General features: G+C 36.2%; 9 protein-coding genes across 11 annotated transcripts; 2 read left to right on the top strand and 7 right to left on the bottom strand.

Moving 5' to 3' along the window:
• Positions 922-2,120, bottom strand: LOC104748847. Its single transcript, XM_010470430.2, has one exon. The coding sequence runs from the start codon at positions 2,093-2,095 to the stop codon at positions 1,106-1,108; it is 990 nt and encodes a 329-aa protein (XP_010468732.2). The 5' UTR covers positions 2,096-2,120; the 3' UTR covers positions 922-1,105.
• Positions 2,083-3,137, bottom strand: LOC104747679 (elongator complex protein 5-like). Its single transcript, XM_010469356.2, has 5 exons — positions 2,904-3,137; positions 2,730-2,822; positions 2,498-2,646; positions 2,358-2,404; positions 2,083-2,274 (listed from the first exon to the last, which is right to left on the bottom strand). The coding sequence occupies exons 1-5, from the start codon at positions 3,068-3,070 to the stop codon at positions 2,182-2,184; spliced, it is 549 nt and encodes a 182-aa protein (XP_010467658.1). The 5' UTR covers positions 3,071-3,137; the 3' UTR covers positions 2,083-2,181.
• Positions 3,270-4,415, top strand: LOC109129031 (60S ribosomal protein L6, mitochondrial-like). 2 transcript variants are annotated; one of them, XM_019236507.1, is made up of 2 exons: positions 3,270-3,411; positions 3,915-4,415. In XM_019236507.1, the coding sequence occupies exon 2, from the start codon at positions 3,940-3,942 to the stop codon at positions 4,246-4,248; it is 309 nt and encodes a 102-aa protein (XP_019092052.1). In that variant the 5' UTR covers positions 3,270-3,411; positions 3,915-3,939; the 3' UTR covers positions 4,249-4,415. The 2 variants fall into 2 exon arrangements, with proteins under 2 accessions (XP_019092052.1, XP_019092051.1); XM_019236506.1 differs by having other exon boundaries at positions 3,275-3,411; positions 3,912-4,415.
• LOC104747678 (ADP-ribosylation factor-like protein 2) lies at positions 4,415-5,669 on the bottom strand. The gene is made up of 5 exons (XM_010469355.2): positions 5,443-5,669; positions 5,230-5,340; positions 4,980-5,142; positions 4,798-4,878; positions 4,415-4,705 (listed from the first exon to the last, which is right to left on the bottom strand). The coding sequence occupies exons 1-5, from the start codon at positions 5,505-5,507 to the stop codon at positions 4,568-4,570; spliced, it is 558 nt and encodes a 185-aa protein (XP_010467657.1). The 5' UTR covers positions 5,508-5,669; the 3' UTR covers positions 4,415-4,567.
• On the bottom strand, positions 6,789-7,987 carry LOC104747677. The gene has a single exon (XM_010469353.2). It carries the CDS (start codon positions 7,960-7,962, stop codon positions 6,973-6,975), a length of 990 nt encoding a protein of 329 aa, XP_010467655.2. The 5' UTR covers positions 7,963-7,987; the 3' UTR covers positions 6,789-6,972.
• On the bottom strand, positions 8,033-9,004 carry LOC104747676 (elongator complex protein 5-like). Its single transcript, XM_010469352.2, has 5 exons — positions 8,771-9,004; positions 8,597-8,689; positions 8,365-8,513; positions 8,225-8,271; positions 8,033-8,141 (listed from the first exon to the last, which is right to left on the bottom strand). Exons 1-5 carry the CDS (start codon positions 8,935-8,937, stop codon positions 8,049-8,051), a joined length of 549 nt encoding a protein of 182 aa, XP_010467654.1. The 5' UTR covers positions 8,938-9,004; the 3' UTR covers positions 8,033-8,048.
• LOC109129032 (60S ribosomal protein L6, mitochondrial-like) lies at positions 9,137-10,282 on the top strand. 2 transcript variants are annotated; one of them, XM_019236510.1, is made up of 2 exons: positions 9,137-9,278; positions 9,782-10,282. In XM_019236510.1, the coding sequence occupies exon 2, from the start codon at positions 9,807-9,809 to the stop codon at positions 10,113-10,115; it is 309 nt and encodes a 102-aa protein (XP_019092055.1). In that variant the 5' UTR covers positions 9,137-9,278; positions 9,782-9,806; the 3' UTR covers positions 10,116-10,282. The 2 variants fall into 2 exon arrangements, with proteins under 2 accessions (XP_019092055.1, XP_019092054.1); XM_019236509.1 differs by having other exon boundaries at positions 9,142-9,278; positions 9,779-10,282.
• On the bottom strand, positions 10,288-11,536 carry LOC104747674 (ADP-ribosylation factor-like protein 2). The gene is made up of 5 exons (XM_010469351.2): positions 11,310-11,536; positions 11,097-11,207; positions 10,847-11,009; positions 10,665-10,745; positions 10,288-10,572 (listed from the first exon to the last, which is right to left on the bottom strand). Exons 1-5 carry the CDS (start codon positions 11,372-11,374, stop codon positions 10,435-10,437), a joined length of 558 nt encoding a protein of 185 aa, XP_010467653.1. The 5' UTR covers positions 11,375-11,536; the 3' UTR covers positions 10,288-10,434.
• Positions 12,656-13,900, bottom strand: LOC104747673. The gene has a single exon (XM_010469350.1). The coding sequence runs from the start codon at positions 13,827-13,829 to the stop codon at positions 12,840-12,842; it is 990 nt and encodes a 329-aa protein (XP_010467652.1). The 5' UTR covers positions 13,830-13,900; the 3' UTR covers positions 12,656-12,839.

Here is a 15,323-nt window from a genome sequence, read left to right as displayed (position 1 = left end):
AAATTTGTAATTGTTAGTTAATTTTATTTGTTTTCTTTGATGTTTAAGATTGTATTTATATAGTTGTATTTGATATGTTAATTTTAACTTCTAAACCTTTGTCATTGTTAGCCCAAATATGAAAATTGTATGTGATAAAGCTCTGTTCGATTGAGTTGTATAATGGGATTCATAAATCGTGATTATCCGAAAGCAATTACGGCCGATTTATTGAATTAATGAATGAGATAGCATATCTCGCCTCTGTGATTTATATTATGTTTTTATATTATGTTGTTACAATTTATTTCTGATTTTCTTTTTTTTTTTAAATCTAATTCGCATATTTTCTCAATTTGGTTTTTGCACTCCTAACAGACTCGTCGATTCATGCCTGAAACATACTGAGATTGATGCCTAGAAGAGCCATTATCATGAGGAGGCATACTAGGGATATAATATCCTACATTAGAAGTCGTGTAGGATCTTAAGTGGTATATATAAATATGAGTCTCTCCACTCATTACTAATTAGTTTTAATTTGGAAGCCCACAATCTAATATTTTATTGCTTCTGCAGTGTACCAAAACTATATTTTCCCAAAATTATTAAACTTAAAATTGTAATTGTTAGTTAATTTTTTATTTGTTTTATTGGATGATTAAAATTGTATTTATATAATTGTATTTAATTGTTAATTTTAACTTCTAAACCTTTGTCGTTGTTAGCCCAAATAAGAAAATTGTAAGCTGAAGCCACGAAATTTGACTGAAACATCATTAACCACAAGAAGAAATACATGCAGATTGGAGATTCTTGAGAAACAAGAATTTTAAAACCTATATTTGATTGATCCGTGTATTATTATTATATAACAGGATCTTGACACTTGAGACAAAACATTGGAAGCACTAAACTGAAATTGTATTAAGTAAGGTTTCGTTATATTATAATGAATCAAATCTGAAACGTTACATCAGTACTGAAAACCAGAACTAAACAAACTTGGGTCTTAACGAAACAAGGAAAAGAAAAACAGAGAGTTTGCAAAATTACAACCACTGAACCAGTAATTAGATAAACTCTGATTAGCTAATTTCAAACCAAAGAAATAACAACGAAAACTTTAGTGATGGGGTTGGGGTATGAAAGTGCTTAACCACTTTGTGAGTCGGTCCATAGCTGACAAATCCATCTTCTTGGGAAAATCGGTGAAAGTAACGGCTTTGGGTAATGGTCCGACCACAACTCGAAGCTTAAGCCCAGCCGCGCAGTGACCCGTCTCTGAGCTAATGAAATAGTGAACTCCTGGTTTGGTGAGCGTAACGAGATCATGGCCCGTCTTGTGCACGGCTACGCGAGAAGACGGGTCGCAGGTTATGAATTCAAGGTCACCGGTAATCTCTAAGACGTCGTTTACTTCGTTGTCGTATTCGAAAAGTAGACTATCTCCTACATGAAACAATTTATCCTCACTCCACTTGTTATAGTAGTCACTCTCTTCAGGAACCCTCCATGCTTTAGAGTCACCGACCCTGTAGATTTCCCCGGAAGGAAGGATCTTGCTCGGTGGTGGTGGAGGAATAGGACGTGACAGGTCATGAACAACAAGAACGTCGAGGCTCTGTCCAAGTGTGCATTGAGCTTGATTTGAGCTGATGAAGTAGTGATCTCCGGGTTCCGTGAAGGTAACCACATCATGTCCTGTCCTGTAGACGGCTTTAGGAGAAAAAGTATCGCAGAATTCTAATTCTAAAGCTCCCCAAACTTGAGTAACGTCGTTGACGTGGGGATCGTAGTTGAAGACCAAAGAGTCTCCTACGTAAAACACCTTTTCCTTGGTCCATTCGTGATAGAAGCCTTCTTTGGCAATCCATCCAGCCGAGTCTCCAACGGTGTAGACAGTAGCCGAGCAAGAACCAAAGAGAACCGTGAAGGTTGTTATCAACAGCGGCACGAAGAGTAAGATCTTCTTCATTGTCATGGCCATGATTAGATGAACAAAATTGACAAGGGAGGAACAAAGGTTGCGAGATCTGAAGCAGAGAGAAAGTTGAGTTGTGTTGTGTTGATTGATATGAATGATGAGTTGTGAAGAGAGAACGTAGCCTAGCATTGTTTATATACTGCTGTACCATCATTCCTAATCCTTTTAGGATTTTGTTTTGTTTATTTCCTTCTTCTAGAGTAATAGACTAGTGTTCAGGTTTCATGTTGCAAAGTACCGTGGCTTCGAAGATCTGTTAAAAGACCAGAAACTAATGGCATAGAAGAACGTCTTAGCAACTCATTCACCTAATTCAAAAAGTATAGATATGAAAATCACTTCTCTTTCCAATAATCAATGCCTAAAAACTCAAAAGCAAAAGTTTGCTTACGGAATCTATAGCAACACAGAAACGTGTCTTCCCATCTCCAACCAACTCTGCAGCAAAGTAATCACTTTTTAATCTAATATAAGCCTTTAGATAAAAAAATCCAAACTGAAAAAAGGATGCAATGTAGGAAAAAGAACTACCTCTTCCCGCTTCAATGATTGAAGTTAAAAGCCTTTTCAAGTCACTCACACACTTGTGTAGCTTAACCAAACTTGAACCTTCAGTAACACCAGTTGAAGACTGATCAATCCAGCCTAGTGGATCAGTGTAACAATCCAAAACACGAATCCTTCAAATCAAAAGCCATATAGATATCAAATACAGAGAAGAGCACTCTCAAACTACTCCACAAGTTACAAAACCTAAAATCACCATTTAGAAGATGAAGTGACAACGATTCCTTTTTGCTTCAACAATTGCAAATAGAACGAAGGGCTTCGCGAGAATGTGATCAACACGAGACCCCTGAATAGAAACGAAGACTTTAGCAGTAACGAAGCAAATTTTGAGATCAAATAATAGTAGAATTAGGGTTTGGGAGTGTACTGCGACTTGGATTTTCCAGCCAAGATTGATGAAGATAGATTTGTGAGAAGATAGCCTGAGACATCGAGTCCGAAAGGGGAAGCTACGGTTTCTTCAATGGTGAGAGCTGGTGCGAGTTCGCCTTCTTCTCCACCGTCTCTTAGCTTTCTGAAAATCGATTCCGCCATTGTTGAGAGATTCTCCTAAAGCTCTCTCTCCGGTGAAAAAAGAAGAAGCTTTGTTGCAACTTTCAAAAGAGCGGCGAGGAAACAAACATCGGAAAAGTTAAAGGTTTATTGGGCTTTGTGATGTAGCCCAATGGGCTTTATTCAAAGAAACACTTGAGGGGGAGAAAACATCGTGTCGTTTTGCAATACAGGTAAAAACGTCAACCATTTTTAAAGAACGAAATCAAAGTATAGGAGAAGGTTTTAGGCCGGAGTTAAAAGGAGTGATCTGGATCCGCCGGCGACGGAAGCAGCATCAGCACACTCGTCTCATTTCTTTTCACCGGAAATAAGAAAAAAAGGTAACCATTCTGCTTTTGTATGAATCTCACAATCTTCTTCTTCTCCTTTTCCGATTAATTTCTTAGAAATGGAATCGAGCTTTATCGTGTTTATTTCTCATTTCTGGTGTTTTTTTCTTACTTTAGCACTCTGTGTTTGTGAAAATGGAGTTAATTAGAGTTTGTATGTTCATTTATTTGTATATTAGTGTTATCGTAATATTGCACGGAAGCTGCTCGACGTATTTCCTGTTTAGCTCATCGTTTGTTTCCATGTCTCTGAGATGATTTACAATGAAACAAATGGTTTATAAAAACCATTGTTGGTCAATTTCAGTTTTTCATACTATTCTTTGTGATGGTTTGAGTGGTAAGAGAGACGAAATTTGCTACCTTGATGTGTGTGTGTGTGTGTGTGTGTGTGTGTGTGTGTATGAGATTTAACTAAACAGCAAACTTTTGTATTCTGAAAGGTTTGGTTTTTAACTTGATGATTCTGACAAGTTTGTTTTGGTAACCAGCAGCAATTCTCTGTAGGAAAAGGGGAAAATGGAAGCCAAGTTTTTTCGGTTCTTGAAGATAGTTGGAGTTGGATACAAAGCCAGAGCTGAGGAAGCAGGACGTTTCTTATACCTCAAATTGGGTTACAGTCACGAAGTCGAACTTGCGGTTCCTCCAGCAGTTCGGGTCTTCTGTTTTAAGAACAATGTGGTTTGCTGCACCGGAATCGACAAGCAAAGAGTGCATCAGTTTGCTGCAACAGTAAGGAGTTGCAAACCTCCTGAACCTTATAAGGGCAAAGGCATAATGTACATTGACGAAGTTGTCAAGAAGAAGCAAGGAAAGAAGTCGAAATGATCTCTCTCTCTCTCTCTCTCTCTCTCTCTCTCTCTTTATATGCAGAGGCAACTTTCACCTTTTTGTGGTAGAGTATGTGGTTGGATTTGCTTATCAATAAGTTTTATTTGGATGTATGAAACATCATTTTGTTGTTAAGTCTCTTTCAATTAAACAAGATGAGAAGAGTTCGTCTTCGAAACTTAGGTTGTATCCTTGTTGAATCATTGTGACTGAAAGAAAAAGCTTACATGCCAAAATGAAATCACTTGAACAGCATACTACAAATCGTCTAGTAGAGCATGCCATTGTGCAATGCACTAGTTGAAGAACACAGAGATTAGTCAAGCATGTAAATCCTGGAGGCAATGTCTTGAACCAACCAATCGAAACCCTCCAACAAACCTTCACCCGTGTATGCACTGCAACCCACGATCTTCCAGTGCCGGCTTTTATCCATTGACTCCAAGTTTAGCACCTTCACAAGCAAGAAGATGAAACTCAGTTTTAGCAAAACAATACAACTCGAACATATCTTACTTAACCCACTAAAGTTACAAAAACCCTTACTTTGCCAATTTCATCAGGAGTAAGTGCACCTTGAATATCCTGCTTATTTGCTAGTATAAGCAAAGATGACCCAGCTAGCCTCTGCCATTTGAATATAGATCATCATCTTCTTCATCATAAACAGCACCCAAGGCTTCAAACTACAAAGATTTTAGAGACTATGTATGAATGAATATACATACCTCTTCCTTCAAGAGATTGTCAAGTTCCATCTTACAATCATCTAACCTCCTAAGATCAGAACTATCAACCACCCAAACCAACCCATCAGTCTGCTCAAAGTAGTTCCTCCAATACGATCTTATAGTCTTTTGCCCACCAACATCCCATATATTAAGAGTATACCTACACAATCATCATTCACAAATATTAAACATTGCCTGTAACCTGTTCGATCATATTCCTGAACCAATTTTGAAGAGCTTTACTTACTTTTGGTAAACAATGGTTTTGATGTTGAATCCAAGAGTTGGACTAATCACACTTGTGTCTTCTCCGTTTATTTTAAGCACAATCGTCGTCTTCCCAGAGTTATCAAGTCCACTACCAAAAAAAAATAGAAAACCATAATCAGAACAACATCATTTCTATAAATGTATGATTAGATCGGAGAATGTGTAACGAGTTTTGGTATATGAGACATACACCATAAGAATACGCATCTCCTTCTCTTTCTTCTTGATCTTCCGGATTATGCTTAACAGTCCCATTTCTCACAAAAAAAAAAAAGACTTGATAAGATTGAAATATCAATACGATATCAATGGTTTGTATACTCAGTTTCTGATTTCGGAGACGTTTCCACCGATTCCGCGGTGGTTTTCGTCACCGACGACGATGGAGATGGCTGCTCTTTAAGGATGCGATTTTCCAACGGAGAAGACAATAGACGGTGATGATGGGCCAAACATAACGGGCTTTTAATAACAAATTAGTTAAGCCTAAATGGTGATGCTATAAGTGATGGGCCTTGTTATCATGTCTGGCCAGATTAGTGGTTTCTTTTGTTCTTTAATAATTGGGATATTATAAAAACTCGAATTTATTTTTACCAAAACTATTAGATTTTAAATTTGTAATTGTTAGTTAATTTTATTTGTTTTCTTTGATGTTTAAGATTGTATTTATATAGTTGTATTTGATATGTTAATTTTAACTTCTAAACCTTTGTCATTGTTAGCCCAAATATGAAAATTGTATGTGATAAAGCTCTGTTCGATTGAGTTGTATAATGGGATTCATAAATCGTGATTATCCGAAAGCAATTACGGCCGATTTATTGAATTAATGAATGAGATAGCATATCTCGCCTCTGTGATTTATATTATGTTTTTATATTATGTTGTTACAATTTATTTCTGATTTTCTTTTTTTTTTTTAAATCTAATTCGCATATTTTCTCAATTTGGTTTTTGCACTCCTAACAGACTCGTCGATTCATGCCTGAAACATACTGAGATTGATGCCTAGAAGAGCCATTATCATGAGGAGGCATACTAGGGATATAATATCCTACATTAGAAGTCGTGTAGGATCTTAAGTGGTATATATAAATATGAGTCTCTCCACTCATTACTAATTAGTTTTAATTTGGAAGCCCACAATCTAATATTTTATTGCTTCTGCAGTGTACCAAAACTATATTTTCCCAAAATTATTAAACTTAAAATTGTAATTGTTAGTTAATTTTTTATTTGTTTTATTGGATGATTAAAATTGTATTTATATAATTGTATTTAATTGTTAATTTTAACTTCTAAACCTTTGTCGTTGTTAGCCCAAATAAGAAAATTGTAAGCTGAAGCCACGAAATTTGACTGAAACATCATTAACCACAAGAAGAAATACATGCAGATTGGAGATTCTTGAGAAACAAGAATTTTAAAACCTATATTTGATTGATCCGTGTATTATTATTATATAACAGGATCTTGACACTTGAGACAAAACATTGGAAGCACTAAACTGAAATTGTATTAAGTAAGGTTTCGTTATATTATAATGAATCAAATCTGAAACGTTACATCAGTACTGAAAACCAGAACTAAACAAACTTGGGTCTTAACGAAACAAGGAAAAGAAAAACAGAGAGTTTGCAAAATTACAACCACTGAACCAGTAATTAGATAAACTCTGATTAGCTAATTTCAAACCAAAGAAATAACAACGAAAACTTTAGTGATGGGGTTGGGGTATGAAAGTGCTTAACCACTTTGTGAGTCGGTCCATAGCTGACAAATCCATCTTCTTGGGAAAATCGGTGAAAGTAACGGCTTTGGGTAATGGTCCGACCACAACTCGAAGCTTAAGCCCAGCCGCGCAGTGACCCGTCTCTGAGCTAATGAAATAGTGAACTCCTGGTTTGGTGAGCGTAACGAGATCATGGCCCGTCTTGTGCACGGCTACGCGAGAAGACGGGTCGCAGGTTATGAATTCAAGGTCACCGCTAATCTCTAAGACGTCGTTTACTTCGTTGTCGTATTCGAAAAGTAGACTATCTCCTACATGAAACAATTTATCCTCACTCCACTTGTTATAGTAGTCACTCTCTTCAGGAACCCTCCATGCTTTAGAGTCACCGACCCTGTAGATTTCCCCGGAAGGAAGGATCTTGCTCGGTGGTGGTGGAGGAATAGGACGTGACAGGTCATGAACAACAAGAACGTCGAGGCTCTGTCCAAGTGTGCATTGAGCTTGATTTGAGCTGATGAAGTAGTGATCTCCGGGTTCCGTGAAGGTAACCACATCATGTCCTGTCCTGTAGACGGCTTTAGGAGAAAAAGTATCGCAGAATTCTAATTCTAAAGCTCCCCAAACTTGAGTAACGTCGTTGACGTGGGGATCGTAGTTGAAGACCAAAGAGTCTCCTACGTAAAACACCTTTTCCTTGGTCCATTCGTGATAGAAGCCTTCTTTGGCAATCCATCCAGCCGAGTCTCCAACGGTGTAGACAGTAGCCGAGCAAGAACCAAAGAGAACCGTGAAGGTTGTTATCAACAGCGGCACGAAGAGTAAGATCTTCTTCATTGTCATGGCCATGATTAGATGAACAAAATTGACAAGGGAGGAACAAAGGTTGCGAGATCTGAAGCAGAGAGAAAGTTGAGTTGTGTTGTGTTGATTGATATGAATGATGAGTTGTGAAGAGAGAACGTAGCCTAGCATTGTTTATATACTGCTGTACCATCATTCCTAATCCTTTTAGGATTTTGTTTTGTTTATTTCCTTCTTCTAGAGTAATAGACTAGTGTTCAGGTTTCATGTTGCAAAGTACCGTGGCTTCGAAGATCTGTTAAAAGACCAGAAACTAATGGCATAGAAGAACGTCTTAGCAACTCATTCACCTAATTCAAAAAGTATAGATATGAAAATCACTTCTCTTTCCAATAATCAATGCCTAAAAACTCAAAAGCAAAAGTTTGCTTACGGAATCTATAGCAACACAGAAACGTGTCTTCCCATCTCCAACCAACTCTGCAGCAAAGTAATCACTTTTTAATCTAATATAAGCCTTTAGATAAAAAAATCCAAACTGAAAAAAGGATGCAATGTAGGAAAAAGAACTACCTCTTCCCGCTTCAATGATTGAAGTTAAAAGCCTTTTCAAGTCACTCACACACTTGTGTAGCTTAACCAAACTTGAACCTTCAGTAACACCAGTTGAAGACTGATCAATCCAGCCTAGTGGATCAGTGTAACAATCCAAAACACGAATCCTTCAAATCAAAAGCCATATAGATATCAAATACAGAGAAGAGCACTCTCAAACTACTCCACAAGTTACAAAACCTAAAATCACCATTTAGAAGATGAAGTGACAACGATTCCTTTTTGCTTCAACAATTGCAAATAGAACGAAGGGCTTCGCGAGAATGTGATCAACACGAGACCCCTGAATAGAAACGAAGACTTTAGCAGTAACGAAGCAAATTTTGAGATCAAATAATAGTAGAATTAGGGTTTGGGAGTGTACTGCGACTTGGATTTTCCAGCCAAGATTGATGAAGATAGATTTGTGAGAAGATAGCCTGAGACATCGAGTCCGAAAGGGGAAGCTACGGTTTCTTCAATGGTGAGAGCTGGTGCGAGTTCGCCTTCTTCTCCACCGTCTCTTAGCTTTCTGAAAATCGATTCCGCCATTGTTGAGAGATTCTCCTAAAGCTCTCTCTCCGGTGAAAAAAGAAGAAGCTTTGTTGCAACTTTCAAAAGAGCGGCGAGGAAACAAACATCGGAAAAGTTAAAGGTTTATTGGGCTTTGTGATGTAGCCCAATGGGCTTTATTCAAAGAAACACTTGAGGGGGAGAAAACATCGTGTCGTTTTGCAATACAGGTAAAAACGTCAACCATTTTTAAAGAACGAAATCAAAGTATAGGAGAAGGTTTTAGGCCGGAGTTAAAAGGAGTGATCTGGATCCGCCGGCGACGGAAGCAGCATCAGCACACTCGTCTCATTTCTTTTCACCGGAAATAAGAAAAAAAGGTAACCATTCTGCTTTTGTATGAATCTCACAATCTTCTTCTTCTCCTTTTCCGATTAATTTCTTAGAAATGGAATCGAGCTTTATCGTGTTTATTTCTCATTTCTGGTGTTTTTTTCTTACTTTAGCACTCTGTGTTTGTGAAAATGGAGTTAATTAGAGTTTGTATGTTCATTTATTTGTATATTAGTGTTATCGTAATATTGCACGGAAGCTGCTCGACGTATTTCCTGTTTAGCTCATCGTTTGTTTCCATGTCTCTGAGATGATTTACAATGAAACAAATGGTTTATAAAAACCATTGTTGGTCAATTTCAGTTTTTCATACTATTCTTTGTGATGGTTTGAGTGGTAAGAGAGACGAAATTTGCTACCTTGATGTGTGTGTGTGTGTGTGTGTGTGTGTGTGTGTGTATGAGATTTAACTAAACAGCAAACTTTTGTATTCTGAAAGGTTTGGTTTTTAACTTGATGATTCTGACAAGTTTGTTTTGGTAACCAGCAGCAATTCTCTGTAGGAAAAGGGGAAAATGGAAGCCAAGTTTTTTCGGTTCTTGAAGATAGTTGGAGTTGGATACAAAGCCAGAGCTGAGGAAGCAGGACGTTTCTTATACCTCAAATTGGGTTACAGTCACGAAGTCGAACTTGCGGTTCCTCCAGCAGTTCGGGTCTTCTGTTTTAAGAACAATGTGGTTTGCTGCACCGGAATCGACAAGCAAAGAGTGCATCAGTTTGCTGCAACAGTAAGGAGTTGCAAACCTCCTGAACCTTATAAGGGCAAAGGCATAATGTACATTGACGAAGTTGTCAAGAAGAAGCAAGGAAAGAAGTCGAAATGATCTCTCTCTCTCTCTCTCTCTCTCTCTCTCTCTCTTTATATGCAGAGGCAACTTTCACCTTTTTGTGGTAGAGTATGTGGTTGGATTTGCTTATCAATAAGTTTTATTTGGATGTATGAAACATCATTTTGTTGTTAAGTCTCTTTCAATTAAACAAGATGAGAAGAGTTCGTCTTCGAAACTTAGGTTGTATCCTTGTTGAATCATTGTGACTGAAAGAAAAAGCTTACATGCCAAAATGAAATCACTTGAACAGCATACTACAAATCGTCTAGTAGAGCATGCCATTGTGCAATGCACTAGTTGAAGAACACAGAGATTAGTCAAGCATGTAAATCCTGGAGGCAATGTCTTGAACCAACCAATCGAAACCCTCCAACAAACCTTCACCCGTGTATGCACTGCAACCCACGATCTTCCAGTGCCGGCTTTTATCCATTGACTCCAAGTTTAGCACCTTCACAAGCAAGAAGATGAAACTCAGTTTTAGCAAAACAATACAACTCGAACATATCTTACTTAACCCACTAAAGTTACAAAAACCCTTACTTTGCCAATTTCATCAGGAGTAAGTGCACCTTGAATATCCTGCTTATTTGCTAGTATAAGCAAAGATGACCCAGCTAGCCTCTGCCATTTGAATATAGATCATCATCTTCTTCATCATAAACAGCACCCAAGGCTTCAAACTACAAAGATTTTAGAGACTATGTATGAATGAATATACATACCTCTTCCTTCAAGAGATTGTCAAGTTCCATCTTACAATCATCTAACCTCCTAAGATCAGAACTATCAACCACCCAAACCAACCCATCAGTCTGCTCAAAGTAGTTCCTCCAATACGATCTTATAGTCTTTTGCCCACCAACATCCCATATATTAAGAGTATACCTACACAATCATCATTCACAAATATTAAACATTGCCTGTAACCTGTTCGATCATATTCCTGAACCAATTTTGAAGAGCTTTACTTACTTTTGGTAAACAATGGTTTTGATGTTGAATCCAAGAGTTGGACTAATCACACTTGTGTCTTCTCCGTTTATTTTAAGCACAATCGTCGTCTTCCCAGAGTTATCAAGTCCACTACCAAAAAAAAATAGAAAACCATAATCAGAACAACATCATTTCTATAAATGTATGATTAGATCGGAGAATGTGTAACGAGTTTTGGTATATGAGACATACACCATAAGAATACGCATCTCCTTCTCTTTCTTCTTGATCTTCCGGATTATGCTTAACAGTCCCATTTCTCACAAAAAAAAAAAAGACTTGATAAGATTGAAATATCAATACGATATCAATGGTTTGTATACTCAGTTTCTGATTTCGGAGACGTTTCCACCGATTCCGCGGTGGTTTTCGTCACCGACGACGATGGAGATGGCTGCTCTTTAAGGATGCGATTTTCCAACGGAGAAGACAATAGACGGTGATGATGGGCCAAACATAACGGGCTTTTAATAACAAATTAGTTAAGCCTAAATGGTGATGCTATAAGTGATGGGCCTTGTTATCATGTCTGGCCAGATTAGTGGTTTCTTTTGTTCTTTAATAATTGGGATATTATAAAAACTCGAATTTATTTTTACCAAAACTATTAGATTTTAAATTTGTAATTGTTAGTTAATTTTATTTGTTTTCTTTGATGTTTAAGATTGTATTTATATAGTTGTATTTGATATGTTAATTTTAACTTCTAAACCTTTGTCATTGTTAGCCCAAATATGAAAATTGTATGTGATAAAGCTCTGTTCGATTGAGTTGTATAATGGGATTCATAAATCGTGATTATCCGAAAGCAATTACGGCCGATTTATTGAATTAATGAATGAGATAGCATATCTCGCCTCTGTGATTTATATTATGTTTTTATATTATGTTGTTACAATTTATTTCTGATTTTCTTTTTTTTTTTTAAATCTAATTCGCATATTTTCTCAATTTGGTTTTTGCACTCCTAACAGACTCGTCGATTCATGCCTGAAACATACTGAGATTGATGCCTAGAAGAGCCATTATCATGAGGAGGCATACTAGGGATATAATATCCTACATTAGAAGTCGTGTAGGATCTTAAGTGGTATATATAAATATGAGTCTCTCCACTCATTACTAATTAGTTTTAATTTGGAAGCCCACAATCTAATATTTTATTGCTTCTGCAGTGTACCAAAACTATATTTTCCCAAAATTATTAAACTTAAAATTGTAATTGTTAGTTAATTTTTTATTTGTTTTATTGGATGATTAAAATTGTATTTATATAATTGTATTTAATTGTTAATTTTAACTTCTAAACCTTTGTCGTTGTTAGCCCAAATAAGAAAATTGTAAGCTGAAGCCACGAAATTTGACTGAAACATCATTAACCACAAGAAGAAATACATGCAGATTGGAGATTCTTGAGAAACAAGAATTTTAAAACCTATATTTGATTGATCCGTGTATTATTATTATATAACAGGATCTTGACACTTGAGACAAAACATTGGAAGCACTAAACTGAAATTGTATTAAGTAAGGTTTCGTTATATTATAATGAATCAAATCTGAAACGTTACATCAGTACTGAAAACCAGAACTAAACAAACTTGGGTCTTAACGAAACAAGGAAAAGAAAAACAGAGAGTTTGCAAAATTACAACCACTGAACCAGTAATTAGATAAACTCTGATTAGCTAATTTCAAACCAAAGAAATAACAACGAAAACTTTAGTGATGGGGTTGGGGTATGAAAGTGCTTAACCACTTTGTGAGTCGGTCCATAGCTGACAAATCCATCTTCTTGGGAAAATCGGTGAAAGTAACGGCTTTGGGTAATGGTCCGACCACAACTCGAAGCTTAAGCCCAGCCGCGCAGTGACCCGTCTCTGAGCTAATGAAATAGTGAACTCCTGGTTTGGTGAGCGTAACGAGATCATGGCCCGTCTTGTGCACGGCTACGCGAGAAGACGGGTCGCAGGTTATGAATTCAAGGTCACCGCTAATCTCTAAGACGTCGTTTACTTCGTTGTCGTATTCGAAAAGTAGACTATCTCCTACATGAAACAATTTATCCTCACTCCACTTGTTATAGTAGTCACTCTCTTCAGGAACCCTCCATGCTTTAGAGTCACCGACCCTGTAGATTTCCCCGGAAGGAAGGATCTTGCTCGGTGGTGGTGGAGGAATAGGACGTGACAGGTCATGAACAACAAGAACGTCGAGGCTCTGTCCAAGTGTGCATTGAGCTTGATTTGAGCTGATGAAGTAGTGATCTCCGGGTTCCGTGAAGGTAACCACATCATGTCCTGTCCTGTAGACGGCTTTAGGAGAAAAAGTATCGCAGAATTCTAATTCTAAAGCTCCCCAAACTTGAGTAACGTCGTTGACGTGGGGATCGTAGTTGAAGACCAAAGAGTCTCCTACGTAAAACACCTTTTCCTTGGTCCATTCGTGATAGAAGCCTTCTTTGGCAATCCATCCAGCCGAGTCTCCAACGGTGTAGACAGTAGCCGAGCAAGAACCAAAGAGAACCGTGAAGGTTGTTATCAACAGCGGCACGAAGAGTAAGATCTTCTTCATTGTCATGGCCATGATTAGATGAACAAAATTGACAAGGGAGGAACAAAGGTTGCGAGATCTGAAGCAGAGAGAAAGTTGAGTTGTGTTGTGTTGATTGATATGAATGATGAGTTGTGAAGAGAGAACGTAGCCTAGCATTGTTTATATACTGCTGTACCATCATTCCTAATCCTTTTAGGATTTTGTTTTGTTTATTTCCTTCTTCTAGAGTAATAGAAGATTTAATCCTTTCTGAATTTTGATTCACCTCTTCTAGTTCGACTAGCAAAAAAAGAAAAAAGAACGTTCTAAAGTTAATTTAATTTCTTTATTTGTTTTACTAATTTAATAAATTAACCCTATGGTTTTAGATAAACCCAAAGAGTGAATCATATATGCAGGTCCAACAATAAAGCTCGTATGTTTGTTCCATGATCTTATGTTTTTGATCCGTAAATAGAAGTGACGACAATTTCATGCTATTGGCTTGGATTTGTTTGATTGACATCTCCATGTCTTATAGCCTCAAGCCAATAGCAAATTTTGCTAAGTTGATAATTACAAGTGTAACTTGACAGAAAGTGGAACTTGCTAGTTTATATAAACTTAATTTGGAAAGCAAACTGATCTTTCCTTTATATATATAGAAGAAATATATGTACTCTCACCTCCAAGTATCTACATATATACTAATCTCCAACATTTTATTCATACCACTATATATATTACATTTTTTATATTATTTTAATTCACACTAGATTTTAATTCGCATTACACCACACAAAACTATTTTTTTACCAATGTTATTAAATTTAAAGTTGTAATTGGTAGTTAATTTTATTTATTTTATTTGATGTTAAGATTGTATTTATATATTTGTATTTGATTGTTAATTCTATGATATAATTCGTGATATTCTGCAAGACAATTTTTTTTTTAGATAATCATAATTTAATCGTATTAAATATGTATAATATTTTAATATTGATGTTGTTAACAAAATAATAAAGTAAGGGTAGTTGTACCACTTAAATTAATATTTTTTTAAACTTCTATTAATATCGATCCAAACAGTCTCGCCATATAACCTCATCTATTAAGCATATTAGTCATATTTATAACAGTTTTGAACCATTGTATAAAATTTTCTACCCGATATAGAACGTTATACATACACTTTTTTAAAAAAATCTATACTAGTATTTTTGCAGCAATTTTTGCTCAAAAAATCATTTTGGAAACAATTAGCATTTAATGCATTGTCTTTAATATTAGTTACCAAAATTTTCAAAATTAATTACAGGTAAGATTTTAAAAATATAGAAATCTCTCTATCTTATTCAAACATAAATATATGCTTCTCTTTCATTTTTATTTAAATTTAGATTTAATTAATCTTGAATTATTCTATAATACATTTAGTTAATAAAAATTGTGATTTTTCCTGCATATGATGTAATACAAATTTTTAAAAACGGACATATATTACTCAATAGATGAATAAAAAATACGGGTACAATATCCCACATCGTCTAAAAAAAAGGGCAATAGTTCGGAGTCATACTATAAAAGAGACCAAAATGATTCATGATATAAATGAGTAGACATCTTGATTTATCAGACATTCAAAATTAAAAAAAAAAATTATTTAGT

The sequence above is a fragment of the Camelina sativa genome, chromosome 15 (assembly GCF_000633955.1).
Source record: "Camelina sativa cultivar DH55 chromosome 15, Cs, whole genome shotgun sequence".
NCBI lineage: Eukaryota > Viridiplantae > Streptophyta > Magnoliopsida > Brassicales > Brassicaceae > Camelina > Camelina sativa.
The sequence above is the reverse complement of the archived record's forward strand: the minus strand, read 5'-3'. Positions and strand labels throughout refer to the sequence as shown.